Source organism: Loxodonta africana, chromosome 15 (genome assembly GCF_030014295.1).
Source record: "Loxodonta africana isolate mLoxAfr1 chromosome 15, mLoxAfr1.hap2, whole genome shotgun sequence".
Taxonomy (NCBI): Eukaryota; Metazoa; Chordata; class Mammalia; order Proboscidea; family Elephantidae; genus Loxodonta; species Loxodonta africana.
In genome coordinates, this window is record NC_087356.1 from 59,540,103 (window position 1) to 59,556,472 (window position 16,370).

A 16,370-nucleotide genomic window follows, 5' to 3' on the forward strand; every position below is an offset into this window, starting at 1 on the left:
ATTATGTTCACAATGGTAGGCAACCTTTACAACTGACTGTTGCCAAAACTTTTTCATCACCCCAAACAGAAACTGTACCCCTTAAGCAATGACTCCCCGCTCTCCTCCCAGCCCATGGTAATCACTAACCTACTTCCACTGGCTATCTCAAGGTGGAGACCCAGCAAATGTCAGTGCTGGAGTAACCTCCACGATCTTCCCTCTGCTTTCACATTTTACACCTGAAGAAACTAAACCCCAGAGAAGAAATGACTTCCCTGGTCTTCATACTCCTGATTTAGAGCACTTCCTACAACATCACGCCACTTGGCTCATTGTCTGGGTCATTTAGGGGAGGCTGCAAAGATGAAAATGGGCTAGGTATTTATTCCACTCCTAAAGCTCCCAGCAGAAGCAGCGGTGGTTCAGCACTAGAATTCTCGCCTTCCACGCAGGAGACCCAGGTTCAATTCCCAAGCGATGCACCTCACGCGCAGTCACCGCCTGTCAGTGAAGGCTGGCATGTGGCTATGATGCTGAACAGGTTTCCGCAGAGCATCCAGACTAGGATGGACTGGGAAGAAAGGCCTGGAAATTTTCTACTTCTGAAAATCAGCCAATGAAAACCCTATGGGACCACAACAGGTCCAGCCTGCAACTGATCGTGGGGGTGGCACAGGACCAGGCAGTACATTTCACTTAGTTGTGCATGGGGTCACCATGAGTCAGGGGTCAACTCGATGGCAGCTAACAACAACAAGGTCTGAGAAGCACTTTCCAGCTTTGCAGGCCCTCAGCAAGCTCACTGAGCCATCAGCACCTCCATCCTGGGCACTTGGTAAGGGAAGGAGAAAGTGCCACCACAGAAAGAAGGGAACAGGGGCCCCGGGCTTTTCTGAAAGATTAGGGCTTCTGCCCAAGTCCCAGCTCTCCCTGCTGGAAGGAGCCTGGCCTGTTGCAATGAGATGAAATTCCCCCCATTAGCAACTAGTCTGCCCACCCATTTACAGAAAGCCTTAATTAGCCAGCTTTTTTGCTGTGGCCACGCCCAGCCCACGCTGGAGAAGAGGAAGAGGGAAGGGCTAATGACTGGGTAGTCAGTGGGCTTGGGTGGGGGAGGTTGTCTTCAGGGTCCGGCCCACACCGGCTGCCTCCTCCAGGCTTGGCGGCTCAGCCCTAACCGCCATCTGCTAGGGCCCAGGCCTCCTGGGGAGGCCTGGCTTGAGAGCCAAGAGGGCTGGGCAGGGCTGGATGACCTTCTCAAAGAGGCCAACATCCTCCCTGGGCCAGGATCCTGGGTGGGATAGTGATCGCATCTTGGGGTTGTTTTTTTCCAGAGGAAATAGAAAAATGGGGATTGGCACTCACTGGGCCTTCTAGCTCTGGCCCAGGCGTAGAGGGGGTGTGTCCTGAGGAGCCAGAGTGGACAAGGACAGAGGTTGATAGGGAAGTGCCCAAGGGAGGGGAGGAAAGCCAGACACGTCCTGGGAGCTGTCCTCTAAGGGGTGAGGCTGGAGGGCGGGGCCTGCTGTGCTCTCCTAGGCCCCCTAGTCTCTTGGCAGGAGTCACAAGTCACGGACCACACTACAAAATGCAGTGGAAGAGCCAGGGTAGGAGAGATTGGCTCTGACTCTGGACACAATGGGGGTGAAGTTGCTCTTAAAGAATCAAGAGTTTAGGAAATGCCATGCACTGCACCAAACAAAAACCCCTTGCCGTCGAGCAGATTCCAACTCATAGCAACCCTATAGGACAGAGTAGAACTGCCCCATACGGTTTCCAAGGAGCAGCTGTAGATTCGAACTGCCAACCTTTTGGTTAGCAACCAAGCGCTTGACTGCTGCACACCCAGGGCTCCAAGGACTACACAGCCCATCTGAAAAGCTGCCTCAGCCACGAGGGGGTTGCTTTCACCTGTTCATTATTCGGGAAGGGGCCTGGCATGGTAGTGTAAATATCACGGGACCTGGCTCTGCCAGTCATTCACTGTGTGACCTTGAGCAAGTCACTAACCCTCCTAAGTGCGGCTTCAGGTCTGAATAATTGGGATATAATAATCGTGTTTACCTCACAAGATTGCCGGGAGGATTAGATAAGACAACAGATGTGACAGGGCTTTGTTTAAAAAAAAACAAAACAGAAACCCCAGCTATCACCTAGGCAGCGGTCTTGCTTTCCCAATCTGTAAAGTGCAGCTAATGAGGGCTGCCCCATCCCTCACACGGTTACTGTGAGCGGAACAGGCGCTGATGAGCAGTGTCCACCACAAATAAGTACATAATAGTTACGTCAGCAATCATTGCTGTTGCTGCCATTATTGTAGTACTACAAGGAAATTATACGTTTCGTTAAAAGATGATAATTTTTGTTCGTCATCATCTCCATAAAATAAATTCACCAGGCCCAACCTGCAATCCGAGCCACAGGGCCCTGACCTCTGTTCCTCTCCCCATAGTACCACCCGATGACCCCGTCATCCTGGGGGGGCCGGTGATCAGCCTGCGGGCGGGAGACCCCCTCAACCTCACCTGCCACGCGGACAACGCCAAGCCTGCAGCTTCCATCGTCTGGTTGCGGAAGGGAGAAGTCATCAACGGGGCCACCTACTCCAAGGTGAGGACTGGGCCTGGCAGGAGAGGGAGTCTGGAGGGAAGCACTAGACAGGAGGGGCTGGCTTGTCCCCTTCTGAGGCTCAGGGTGTTTCTAAGTGGATGTCTTCCTGTTTTCTCTCACTCTTTGTCTATTTCTCTGCATATATTAGTTTCCCAGAGCTACCATAACAAAATACCACAAAGGGGGTGTCTTAATAAGAACAGAAATTTATTGCCGCACAGTTGTGAAGGTCGGACATTCGAATTCCGGGCCTCAGCAGGGCCATGTTCTCACAAAGGCTCCAGGGGAAGATCCTTTCTGCCTGCCTCTCGCAGCTTCTGGTGGCTCCAGGTGTTTGTTGGCATTGTTTGGTTTGTAGATACCTCTTCACGAGGCTGTCTTCTCCCTGAGGTCTCTTGTCTCTTCTCCTTTATAAGGAGTCACTCAGATTGGTTTAGGACTCACCCTAGGCTGGTATGGGAGCCCCTAGACGGTGCAAAAGGTTAATGTGCTCAGCTGCTAACTGAAAAGTTGGAGATTCAAGTCCACCCAGAGGTACATGAGAAGAAAGACCTAAACCCATTGGGCTCAGTTCTACTCTGACACACATGGGGTCACCATGAGCTGGAGTCGCCTCCAGGCAAGTGGTTGCTCCAGTATGACCTCATGTTAACTGATAACGTCTTCAAAGGCCCTATTTCTGAACAAGGTCACGTTCATGGGCACAAGGGGTTACTACTTCAGTGTATCTTTAGGGGACACAATTTAATCCATAAAATGCCTCCTTCTTTCTCTCTCAGGGTGGCTCTCCCACTCGTCCGTCTTTTCTCTGACCTCCTCTGGGTCTCTCTCCGACTTATTGCTCTGTCTCTCTTTCCTCGCACTCTTTCCTGTGGTGTCTGCTGGGCTTGCCAAATAGAGTATGGTCAGGGGCAGAAGTAGCCAGGGCCTATGGCTGCCAGATAAAATACAGGAAGCCCAGTTAATTTTGCATTTCAGATAAACAACAAATAACTGTTCCCTATAAGTATGTCCCGAATAGTGCATGGGTCAGGCTTATACTGGGAAATTACTCCTTCTTCTGAAATTCAGATTTAACTGGACAGCCTGTATTTTTGTTTGCTAAATCTGGCAACTTTACCAGGGCTGCCAGGTAAGGCTGTTAAGGTTCTGCCTGTCCAAGGGTGGCTGGCTGAGGGCCAAGGAGGGCTGAACTCCAGCCCACAGTCCCTTGACAAGCCCTGTGCCCTGCTGTGTACGTGGGGGCGGGGTGGTGCTCTAGGACAGGCTAGAAGTGCCCTGCATCCTCCCCATTCCACCGTGAAGAGTCACAGACAGGGTTTATGTGCTGCAGAGCCTTCAAAGATGAAAGGGACCTTAGCGGGAGCCAGGCTAGTCCCTTTGATCTACAGTCACTGCCGTCTCAGCTGTCACGTGGGCAGCCAGAGGCCTAGAAGCCCAGTCTCACGTGTCCTGTGCTCTACTCTTCCCAGGACAGGCTCAGACTAAGGGCAGCCTCCAGATCCCCGAAGGCCCCTCCAGAGGCTGTATCAGGGCCCAGGGCAGGCCAATCCCCTAGACTCTGAAGCTGGAGGTTCAAGATTCCAGAACCCCAGGTCCGCTCTCCCCATGGCCTGTCCCCAACTCCCAGCCCACCACCAGCTCCCAGCCCAGCTCCTAGAAAGATAAGCATGTGAGGCAGGCCTATGCCTACTCTGGGGCAGGGGGGAGGGGGGCAGGTATCTTCCTGCCCAAAGGGGTCAGCCCAGGGCTGCCCATCAAGGCCTGGCCTTCACCCACAGCTGAGACAATACCTTTCCTTGGGTACAATTCCATTCCTGGGGGAAGCTGCTTACTGGGAGATAAATCCTCCCACTGTTCCTGGGCTGGAGCCAGCCTGTTGTGTTAGGAAATAAAAATATATGGCAACAGGAATACATCATCCAGGGGAGGGTGAAAGGAAGGAAGGGGCTGTTCTTCAGCCATCCCTGAAGTTGAGTCAGCCTGGCCACTGCCAGGTTTTATGTGCCACGGAAGATACACCCCATCTTGTGAAAAGAGAGGACAGGGTCACCCAGCCTTCTAGCCTCCCACCCTGGGATCACCTGCCCACACCACTTGTGAAGGCACCTCAGAGCCTGGCACCTTGCTTCCTGAGACCACAACAGGGAGACACACTTCCAGCCTCCGTCCCACCTGCCCCGCTCACACTCCCACCACCTGGGAGGCACCTGGGAAGGCATCTCAAGCAGTGGAAAGCCAGCCTGCCCCAGCCCTGCAATGGAACCCCTACAGCCCTTCAAGCTCCCCAGGCCTCCGCTTCCTCATCCATAAAACATCGGGGTCGGTCAGCTGCTCTGACAAGCCACTAGCCTATGACTTAGGTAAGGGTGCTGGCTTAGTCTCCTAGTGCCACTGTCACAGAAATACCACAAGTGGGTGGCTTTAAAGAACAGATATTTTCTCACTGTTCAGGAGGCTAGAAGTCCAAATTCAGGGCACCGGCTGTAGGGAAGCCTCCCTCTGTCGGCCCTGGAGGAAGATCCTTGTCTCTTCCAACTTCTGTAGCCCCACATTCCTCAGTTCCTTGGTGATCTCCACGTGGCAGCTGTCTTCCCCGTCTGTGCCTGCCTGTCTCTGTATCCATGCTGCTTCTTATACCTCAGAAGTCTTTAAGTTTACGGCACACCCTACGCTGACATGATCTCACTAACGTAACAAAACCTCTGTTCCAGACAGCATCACGTCCCCAAGTAGAAGGGTTAGGATTCCAACACATATTTTAAAGGACACAGTTCAATCCATAACAGATGTCCAGTGCCACTGCCTATGGAGAGTCCTCAGAGCTGAAGTTAAGCCGGCAGGCTCTGGAGCTGTGTGGACTGGGTGTGAATCCAGGCTCTACCTCCTTCTAGCTATGTGACCTTGGGCAGGCTGACCTTGCTGTGCCTCAGCACCCTCACTTGTACAATGGAAGCAGCAGCAGCTCTCAACGCGTGGTCTGGAGCTGACTGGGACAGAGTGCCTGCGCACAGTGAGGGAATGCCGAGCCTGGCCAGCGAGACTGCTCCCCGCCCCTCATTTGATCCTCGCAGGCCCTGAGGGTGGCCTCACCACCCCCATTTCACAGATGGGGCACCACCGTGTCACAGTGGAGCAGCCCCCGTGTGGTCTGACAGTCCTGGGCTCAAACCTGGGCTCCATCACATGTGACCATGACCTACTTCCTGCCTCAGTTTCCCCAGATGCAAAACAGGGATGATAATAACAATGAACACCTGATAGGTTCCTGTGAGAACCGAAAGAAATTGTGCAGTAAAGCACCTTGTAAAGAGTGGGTGTCTGGATGCAGAAGCACAAGCTATGGGCTGGCAGGGCCTCTATCAAGTCCTCTCTCCCTGGACCCCCAGCTCAAGGCTCCTCCTCTGTTCCTGGTACTGCTCCGGGCCTGGCACCAGAAGGGGGTCAGCTGGAAAGCCAGCCAATGACCAAACCAAGCAGAGGGAGAGAGGTTATGGAGGATGAGGAAAAAGGACATGGGTTGAGTTCAGAGAGAAATCTTTCTCAGGAGCCAGCTTCCTGCACCGCCTGCTACTCCCACCACCCTCAGGGACAGCTGTCAGGCAACAGGCTGTGAACCCACTGTGGGGACAGGTGGGAGGGTTGCTTGCTGTAGCCCCTGCAGTCGTGTTCCCCTACCTGTCTGCTCACTGCAGCTCCAGGCTGCTCCTGCCCACAGGCAGCCGACCCAGCCACCATCACTGGGACCACAGGCTGCATTCTGCCCAACGCTGAGAGGAGTATGAGCCCCTCTCCACTGAGCATTGCCCTCCTACCAGTCGCCCCTTCACCCCCACATCCCATTGGTCTCTCACCGGGGCCTAGAGTCTCCGGCCAGCTGCAGCCGCTCATCCTGGTCTTCTTTGTGAAGGGCTCCCCTTGCCTAGGGCACATGGCTGGGGACTCTGAGGATGCAGGGCTGGGGACAAACAGTGCCATGCCGTCCTCCCTCCACCTTTCCCAGTACACACCTTACTTTCCCAGTACACACCTTATTCAAGCAGGTGACAACAGGCCGCTCCCCCAGGAGCAGCGCTGTGATTAAAAAGGACACAAGCAGATGGGGGAGGGGAGTGAGGGGGGAAGAGAGAGGAGGCCCATTGCCAAGCAGTCAGCCTTTCTCCAGGCCGGTTTCCATACACAAGAGCATCCCATGTTTAGCACCAGAATCCGGCACCAACCCTCTACACTGCCCCTTCACTCTGGTCTCTCAGTCATAGCCAGGCCTCCTATTTCTTTGGGCCTAGCCTGGCTCTCCCCTGCCCAGCCGAGGCCCAGGGGCCTTTGAAGAGGGCAGGGCAGCTACTGCTGCCACACTGGACACCTGCACCCAGGGCACCTTCTGTCCCCATCCCAGCCTGCCTCCTAGGCCACTGATGGAAAACCAGGGGAGGTGAATGGTAAGTGTGCGTGCCTGGGGGCGGGGAGCAAACAAGAGGGCATGGACATGAAGCAGCCTCAGAGCAGGCCATGCTCAGAGAAGAGCCCAGGGTTCCCATAAGGCTCAGGACAATCACTGGGGCAGCTGGCAAAAGCTCTTGGAAGCAGTTAGTGGACAGAAGCCCACCGCTCTGCCAAGGACCTGGTTTAGCTCAGCAAACACCCACCAGCAGAAGCCTGAGCCTGCTTGCACACAGCCAGCAGACGGGCAAGAACCCCTCCACAGCATGTGCTCTGGTGGCCTCGCACCCTTGCACAGGACATACAGACGTCTGGTGGCCTCCTACCACAGGACATACAGACATCAGCTGGGCCCCTGGCCCCCGACCCATATCTGCACACAATCCAGAGCCACTCCCTCAGAGTTCCCTCAGGCGGGTGGCCTCCCAGGGTATCCTCAGGAGCTGCCACCAGGGCCACAGGGCAGCCCAGGACACTGGGGAAGGTACCGCAGCACTGTAGCTGTAGGGAGGGCTGCCCTAGTGAGGCCTTGGAGGTGTGACCTTGCCTTGAGATGGGACCCAGGAAACAAAAGTGATTCACCCACTTCCCCTCCAGGAGCTGATTTGCATGCTAATGAACATTTCCGAAGCAGGAGGCTGGGGGCTCATTGCCCGAGGTGTCCCCAGAGCCAAGTTCAGTGACGAGAGGAGAGGGAAGGGAGGGGAGTGGGCTGTGACAAAAATCAGCACAGGATGGAATGATCTGGAAGGCACCTTCAAGGCCACAAAGTCCACAGGCGAAGGAGGACTGAAGGAAAGAGAAAGGAGAGGTGGGAAGATACGGAAGGCGGGAAGGAGAAAAACCAGGGTGAGGAGATGGAAGAAAGCAACGGAGAAGACAGGCCGCTCCCGCCCCCCATTCTGCCTCCTCCTCCAGCCCAACCGCCCCATCCAAAGCACCCCGCGGCCTCACCAGCAGACCCAGCCCTCCTCCGGGACATGGCCAGGCTGTGGGGCCCGAGCCAGGGGCCAGGGTGAAGCGCTGGGGCCTTCCAGTTGTCCCTTTGTTTGATGAACACATCTCGCCTTTTCTCTAATTAGCTGGAACAAACAACTTGAACCAGAATTTTCATTTCCCCGAAAAGCGTCCACCCGGACACAGTAAATATGTCATTAATCATCATTTCGAGGCGGCAGAGGCGCACCCTGGGTGCGGGAGGAGGGGAGGCATTCCGAGGGCCTAATTAGGGCCTGGGCTCCCCACTCCCCTCCCACCGGCACCCAGGCTGCCCTTTGCCCCCTACTGCTGAGGGGAGATGGCTTAGAGGGCTTCCAGACTGAGTGAAACTTACGCAAATATCCTTTGTTAGCTAGCTCCACAAGAAAGGAGATGGGCAGAACAGTACAGCTCCCTCCCACGGCCACCCCCCGCCCCCCCCCCACCCTACCTCGAGGCCTTATTTTCGTCCAGGAAATTGTTCTTATTATCGTCTGGCTATTTATAGACTCGGTGAGGTCTGCTGAAGAGCCCAGGCCAATTGGCTCTGTGGTGCAGGCTGCAGCTCCTCACGCGTTCTGGCTTTGGCTTGGGCTAAACCACACTCCTGCCCCCCACCTCTTTTCTGGCCTCCACTTTAGCTCCAGGACCGGCTCAGGGGCACAAACCTCTGTTGATCTGGAGAATTTTACCCCATAGGCTAATCAGACTTGCCCCTGAGGTGCTGGGATTGGCTAGCACTCTCCTCTGGCTGCCTCTGAGGACCCTCTGCCTAGGGCCGGGAAAGAATGTGCTCTGGGCCTCCCACCACTGAGGCCTGAGCCTAGGCCCAGCCAGTTTCAGAGGGTACAGGACAAAATCCAGAACCACGGCTCTGCTCTGTGAACGTCTCTGGAATTAAAGCAAGATGTGCCGTCCCAGATGGAGGCTCAGTCCTGTTCCAGGGCTGGAGGCTCACATTTTGAACTGATGGCCCCGAGCATGGGGTTCCGGCATCCCGCATGCTGCTGCTAACCACCTCGGTGACTTCAGAGATTCTAACTGTCTGTCCTGTAAGGTAGAGGTCACCATAACCACCAAAGTGTCTCAGAAGCTTTGGGAGGGGTTCAGGGGAGTCACCCGTTGTTGAGTGCAAACCCCAGCTCTGCCAGCAAGTGTCCAACTCGCTGTGAACCTGTTTTCTCTTCTGCCACATGGAGGTAATGTCATCTCCCTTGCAGGGTCCTTGTGAGAACTAGGGACATGACAGGAGCCTTGCTAGAGTATGCAAGGGTTCTAGACATGCAGTCTAGGCACCCACTCCCAGGCTCCTGTCAGCACAAAATAAGCCTCCTCAGACAGCTCCACCTGGAGGGAGTTCAGCCCCTCCTGGGCCCAGCAGGCTGAACACTGAGCAGACGCCATCCCACCCTGTCCCAGTGCACAGGCGCCAGCCTGCACACACAGTCCCGGGCCACCACCGAGCTCAGGGTCACAGGCACCAAACTGATGTGAGCTGGGAGGGAAGACATCCTGGGGAAGGAGCTGCAGAGCAGCCTCGTGGTCCAGTAGGAAAAAGCTGTCACCTTGGGAGGCCAGAGGCTTCAGGACCCTATTACTTACTCCAGCGCCAACTCGAAGTGGGAGTTAGGTCAGATTCTTTAGTCTGTCTCTCTCTCCATCTCTGTCTCTCTCTATCTCAAACTGTTTCCTCACCTGTGAAATGGAAGATAAGGGCATGTGTCTGTCTGTGGTGGAAGGCTCTGATGAGGTCAGAATGTGAAATGATTTGAAAAGGTGAAAGGATTTACACAGGTAAAGTAATAAAAGGTCTGCATTGATCTGCCGGCACTCCCACACCCAGCCCTGCCCTGACCCCACACCCCAAATGCCCTCCTTTTACAGTTTATGGCACTGCCTCACAGGCCACAGAGCCCACCTGCTGCAGACCCCAAGGCTCACCCAGACACCAGAGGCAGGATATAAAAAAAAAAAACAGTTGCCATTCAAGTCAGCTCCGACTCAAGGCCACGTGTGCCAGAGTAGAACTGTGCTCTATAGGATTTTCAATGGCTGGTTTTTCAGAAGCAGATCACCAGGATTTTCTTCTGAGATGTCTCTGCATGGGCTTGATCCTCCAACTTTTCAGTTAGCAGCCCAAAGCGTTAACCGTTTGCTCCACCCAGGGACTCCAGAATATACTATCTATGAGTTTGTTTCTACATAGGACCTGGACCTGGTTTCTGTTAGATCCACCTGGCTTTTATGCTGTGGACATGCAAGTCCAGGCTGATCTTCACACATGGTAGAAAACCTTCTAGTTTCTTTTCCTTCCATAGTCCAGTGTTCAGCCAGGCCAGGGGGCCAGGGTAACCCCCAGATCTGCAGGGACTGGCACCCCTGGGTCTCCTGAGCTGGCCCAGACTCCAGCTCTCTCTTCTCCTCTCGGAAGCTGTCTTCCCCCGACCCATCCAGGCCAAGTGACATGGTGCCTTCTCTCCCTCCACCACCGCAGACCCTGCTTCGAGACGGCAAGCGTGAGAGCATTGTGAGCACCCTCTTTGTCTCCCCCGGTGATGTGGAGAATGGGCAGAGCATTGTGTGCCGCGCCACCAACAAAGCCATCCCTGGAGGGAAGGAGACTTCTGTTACCATCGACATTCAGCGTGAGTACTGGCCCAGCCTGGCCCACCGCAGCCAGGCCCAGGGCGGAAGCACCTGGCACCACTGCCAGGGGCTGGGCGAGGGGACAGGGCCACACCTGGACAGCCAGCTCACAGAGCCTCACACCACTTTCTTCACATTCCCTCCCTGTATGCCATCTGAGTGAGGGGAAGAGAGGGGTCAGATGGCTCTGTGGACTGGCCAGGCTTGTATTTTTGGGCATCCAAAGGCCCATCTTGTCCTTATTGTCATGTGAACTGAAAACATCACACATTATGGTCCTTTGCAAACTACATATTCCACGTTCCCAAAACCAAAAACCAAACCAGTTGCCGTCCAGTCGATGCTGATTCATGGCAACCCTGTGTGTGCAGACTAGAACTATGCTCCACAGGGTTTTCAAGACTGTGACCTTTCAGAAGCAGATCACCAGGCCTTGCTTTCAAGGCACGCCGGGTGGGTTCAAACCACTAGCCTTTTGGTTAGTATCAAGCACCTAACCGTTTGCGCCACCCAGGGACAGCCACATTCCCATACCCGTATGAGTGGAACTTCTACACCAGTAATACCATGGTCACCCTTGGAGAGGAAGCCCGTGTACAGGTGCCGGGATCAGCAGTGAGTGTGCTGCGCCTGGGGAGAGTGCGCCACTGCCTCTCCTCGCAGAAGGGCGGGCACTGACAGGGAGAAAGAGGAGCCGCTGTTCAGTCAGCTCACCTGCACTCCACTTTGCATGCATTATCTCCTTTACAGCGTCATTTGGAGGAGGCAGGACTGTGATCCTTATTTGGAGACCTGAGGCACTGAAAGGTTGATTAGCTTGCCCAAGGCCACAGAAGTTTCCAAGCTAGGAAGCCGAGCCTTCCAGAGCCCATATGATAGCCCCTCTTTTCTCTACAGCTACATAGTAAGCACCAGCGACTATCAGTGATTATGATTAATATTAACAATAGCAATGCTTTAAAGCTCCTGAAAGTCTCCCTAAAGGGGATTCAGTGCCTGTCAGCCCCGAGAACAAAGAAGAGCTCAACACAGCCGACAGTGTAGTTCCAGTGGCCTCACTCTCCCTACGGATTAGTTTAGGTTTGAACTATCAGCACGCAAAAGCCACCTTCTCTGCTCTTAAATGCTCCTCCCTGCCACAGAGCGTGATGTGGCCAGCTGCTGGTGGCTGCTTTGGTCATAGGCTCTGAATTACAAGGCCAGAGCTGCAGGATGGTGTTGGTTTCCTCCTTATCGTCCTATTCATTTTAAATCAAATTCACCTTAAAACACTTCATAGCAGCCACGGCTCATCTGAGGCTTTACATGGCTTTCCAGGGCCTGGGTTCCAGAGCCTATCTTGAGAACTAGGGAGCTAAAATCCCTACTCAACACAGTTTAGATTCTAGAAGGCAGAAGAAACCGTTGAGCCCTGGAGAGTTATAACCATCAGATGGACTCATCACCCAGACACAACAGCTGAGTTATTAGGGAGGTCTTTATCTTCCTTATTTTGCCACCAGATGTTAACAATGGCCACCATTCACCCAGCTCCACCACCACCTCCACAGGAAACTAGGACTCTCCTTCCATTCCTCTTGCCAGGGCAAGACTGGGGCAATGTGGTAGAGACACCTAGGGCACGAAATTTAAGGGGGCACTCATTCTCGGGGTTGTGCAAGTGCAGGGTCAACCTGGAAAGTGAGAGCCTCCTTAAATTTTGCTCCCTTGGTGCCTCCCTCCCTTCCCCTAGTCCAGGCCCTGGTCTTACAGACCCAGCTGCTTCTTCAGGGGTGACCACCTATGGGATAGGGCAGTTCAGCCCAGCTACCGAGAGAAAACATTACCTGTGCGTGTCAGAGGGTCCAGGAAGGCTCCACCACTGCTGAGCTGTAGGAGCCTACCCCCTGGGCCTCTGGTTCCTCATCTGATTTGACCCAGTGATGCCTGAGGTCTCTTCTTGTCTAAGATTAACCATGAGTCAGGGCTTTCTCTCTCCAAACACAAGCCAAATGGGGGAGGAATGACAGAGGGACACACAGGGTATCCAAGACCCTTACTGCCAGGTCACCAGTCATGGCTACTACAACAGCCCCTGTCTTCTTTCCACCACCAACCCCAGCCTGGTCCAGAGATCTATGCCAGCTACAGAATCCCACACAAAAGAGACAACTTGAGCTGGCTCCCCATAACAACAGCCTAAGCCTGGCAGGCAGAGATCATGGGAGAAGCATGTTTCTGCCCCAGGCCATTGTCCATCATACAGGAGGACCCTCCTGTCAACAAGAAAGCCCTCATCATGACAGCCCACCAACTACCAAAGAAAAACCAAACCAAACTCATTGCCGTCAAGTCGATTTCAACTCGTAGTGACCCTATAGGACAGAGTAGAACTGTCCCATAGAGTTTCCAAGGAACACCTGGTGGATTTGAGCTGCTGACCTTTTGGTTAGTAACCATAGTATTTAACCACTATGCTACCGGGTTTCCTACTAGCCAAGACCTTCCTCTAAATGCCCTGGAATGATACAATCGATTTAACAGCACCCAAGATGACAGTTCCAACAGGTCTCCGGGCCTTTTCTGGCTGTCTTTCCAAGGACATGTCAGCCACATCAGGAGCGAGGCCCTGGGAAGGAGGTTAGAGTAAGAATCGGGACCCAGGTGCCTGGTCTCCTAGATGCGTCCCTGAGGCAGTCCAGGCAGGCCTTAGCACAGCATCCATCCTGGTTTGAATTCTGGCTCCACCACCTAGTATGTCACGTTGACCAGGTTACTTAACCTCTCTGTTCTCGGGTTCCTCATCTGTAAATGGAGATCATAATGCCTACTTCACCCAGGTAAGGATTAAATCAGAAGAGGCATGTCAAGCCTGTAGCACAGCTCCTGACATGTTGTGAACACTCTTTATGCATCAGTGTTTACTACGTCCACCGACCACTCTTCCGTGAGTCCCACAAGACCAAGGCTCAAAGGTGTGTCGCTGCCCCTGGGCCAGTGTCCCTTCATCCTCACAGAAGAGAGGCCTTTGTCCATTTGTCCCAGGCCTACCAAGCAAAAGCACACATCTCTCCACCCCTCCCTCGTCTCCTTCCTCCTCCATTTACTCATTTATTCATTCAGTGAGCATTCCACTGTTTACTGTGGACACCACAGGCTGGATCAGAGCTGCCTTTGCAAACCCACTCATTTTCTCAGTCAACCAAGAAGCATCCCAACTCAGCAAAAGCACATTTGTTGTTTGTTTCCCTTGGTCTTTATATGTTACCCAACGGAAGACAAAGCCCCCAGATTGAGTAATGGGAGAGAAAGCTTAACACCCCCAAAGCCTCGCCACATCTGGGCTCTGTGTCCAGCTGCCAAGTTTCAAATGGATGTGCAATAAAATCACTGAGTCATGAAGTTCCTCTCTCTTCCCACCCCCACCTCAATGTAATACTTCCCCGAACACACACACACACACACACACACACACAGGTTGCTGATTGAAACATTAACAGACTCTCAGCTGTAACATCTGTTCAATGTGATCTCGGTTCCACCAGCTACATCAAAGCTGCCCTCCTGCTAGTTATGCGGCTGACATCACAAGTGGGATTAAAGTCATGTTTAATAGTTGGATATGACATAAACTATTTATACCTCGGGAGCCCAGCAGGCTCCTGAAGATTCAGGTCCTGCATGTCCAGAGTGGAGTGGGGAGAGAGGGACAGAGGTGGCTCTGGTCTAGGGGTGGAGCTGCAGGTGAGACTGATGAGTGGGAAGGCCTTCCTAGGGGCCATTTTGAGGCCCCCCAGGAATGGCTGGGCACCAAGGATACGGCGAAGGTATGGGGAAGCTGAGGAGGGTGGCATCCACAGGACAACCAAAGATGAAAAGTATGCAATGGGAGAAGGGATTAGGCAGCAAGAAGGGTCCGCCAACAGGTGCCTGGTCCATCACTCTGCCTCTCAAGGTTTCATCACTTTATAAAAGACACCCAGGTGAGGGGTGGGCCTTCTGGAACTGCCTCCAAGTCCTATGATGGGTTCCTAGACTCTGTTAAACCGGCACCGACACCTCCTCACACAAGAGTGTGACTAAGTCACTCAACTTCCCAGTGTCGAGGTTCAGAATATGAGGCATTGAGTCCAGACAGCCGTGACCATAATGCTATGTCATAGGACATGCTTCTGAGCCCTCAGGGAGGTGCAAGCCCCCGGTCCTCCCTGGCCTCTGTGTCCTCTGGGGCTGCGCTCCATCGGAGCCATAGAGCCCACTGGTGGCCACCTCACTGCTGAGCCCCGCGTGCACAGAGCAGGCAGGGACTCACCATGCAGGCCTTCTGGGGAGCCGGTGGTCCTGCTGGGTGGTGATGGCAGCCGCTGGGGGTGGGTGAAGAGCTCTGGAGGGCCGTAGCTCTCCTGGGAGATGAGCCTTGTTGCTGTTCCCTGCCGCACTTGTCTTTGTGATCATTTGAATTATACTTCAGACCCTGAGAGGGAGATTATCTCGGTACCTCTCACTGCCCTCGTAATTCTCCACGAGAAGGCAGACAAGCCCCCTGCCCCAGCAGCAGAGCTTCCAGGATCTGTGGTCCCCACCTGGAACCTGGGGATAGTGTGGGAAAAACAGGGGCCCACACAGTCTGCCACCTGCTGCTCAGGAAACTTGCCCTCCTCCCCTGGGTCTTCACAAGCTGCCCACAGTATGAGCATCTACCAGGTCCCAGGCCCCAGCACTGGGCAGTGAGACAGGGCCCAGGTAGCGCCAGCAGGGCCAAGGGGGCCGAATGGTCAAGTGATGCCAACTCCAGGGAGGGGTCAGCTCGGCCCACAGCTGGGGTTGTGTGTATGACCCTCTGAGAGTCTCAGGACCCCAGCTGTGATCTCAACCAGGAGCAGGGCAGGGCAGGCTGGGGCCTATTCTCTGTTGGTGCCCTTCACAGGGACCCAGTGAACCCCTCTGAGGGAAACTAGCTTCTTTACTTCTTTTTCTGAAAATGGCCTGAGCCCCACAAAGTCCTCATGACCTCCTAGTAGTTTGCTTGTTAGTGGGAACTGGTCCAGAAGATCGATTGGCCCAGGCCCTGGCTAGGCTATGGGGACACTGCTGCCCTCTTCACTCAGCCTAGAGCTGAGCTAGGAAGAAGGATGGACACTGGCCCATCTTCCCCTGGAGCTTGGGTGCCCAGGAATGCCAAGACCAGGTGCACTGGGAGCCCAGGAGCAGGGATGCGACCTCCTTTGGGGAGGGTCCAGAGCCCACTGCCCCCTAGCCCAGGAGGACCAGGATGATGCGGGCCCTTCTTCAGGCTTATCCTCCACCTCCCTCAACTGCCCCTCCACTCTTGGTCTTCCGCTCTCTCCATCTCTATTTCTGTCTGTCTCTCTCTTCATGTCTGTTTGTTTGGTCTTTCTCCCTAACACCTGTCATCTTCCATCTCTGTCTGCTTTGTTTCCCACAGTCTTTATTGCTTCTAGTCTGAAATCTTTGTCTGATTCTGTGTCTCTGTGTATTTATCAGTCTCTCCGTCGCTCTCCGTCTGTCTGCTCTTTCTTTGCTTTTCTGTTTCTGTCACTTATTCTTACTGTTCCTTTGCATGTCTCAGTGTCTCTGTGTCCCTCTCTGTTTCTCTCTCTACCTCATTACTCTGTCTTCCTGCTCTTCCACTACCCACCGCCGCCTCCGTGGTCTCCATGTCTCTCTCTCTCTGAGTCTCTCTGCCTGCCTCCTCTCTCTGTCCATATCTCCGT

General features: G+C 54.1%; 1 protein-coding gene across 1 annotated transcript in view; it reads left to right on the forward strand.

The window, feature by feature from the left end:
• KIRREL3 (kirre like nephrin family adhesion molecule 3) overlaps nucleotides 1–16,370 on the forward strand; it is a 174,341-nt gene that overhangs the window by 124,749 nt on the left and 33,222 nt on the right. The window contains exons 6-7 of the mRNA XM_064268310.1: nucleotides 2,435–2,592; nucleotides 10,505–10,655. Of these exons, the coding sequence (XP_064124380.1) occupies nucleotides 2,435–2,592; nucleotides 10,505–10,655 (309 nt within the window). The remainder of the gene's footprint in view (nucleotides 1–2,434; nucleotides 2,593–10,504; nucleotides 10,656–16,370) is intronic.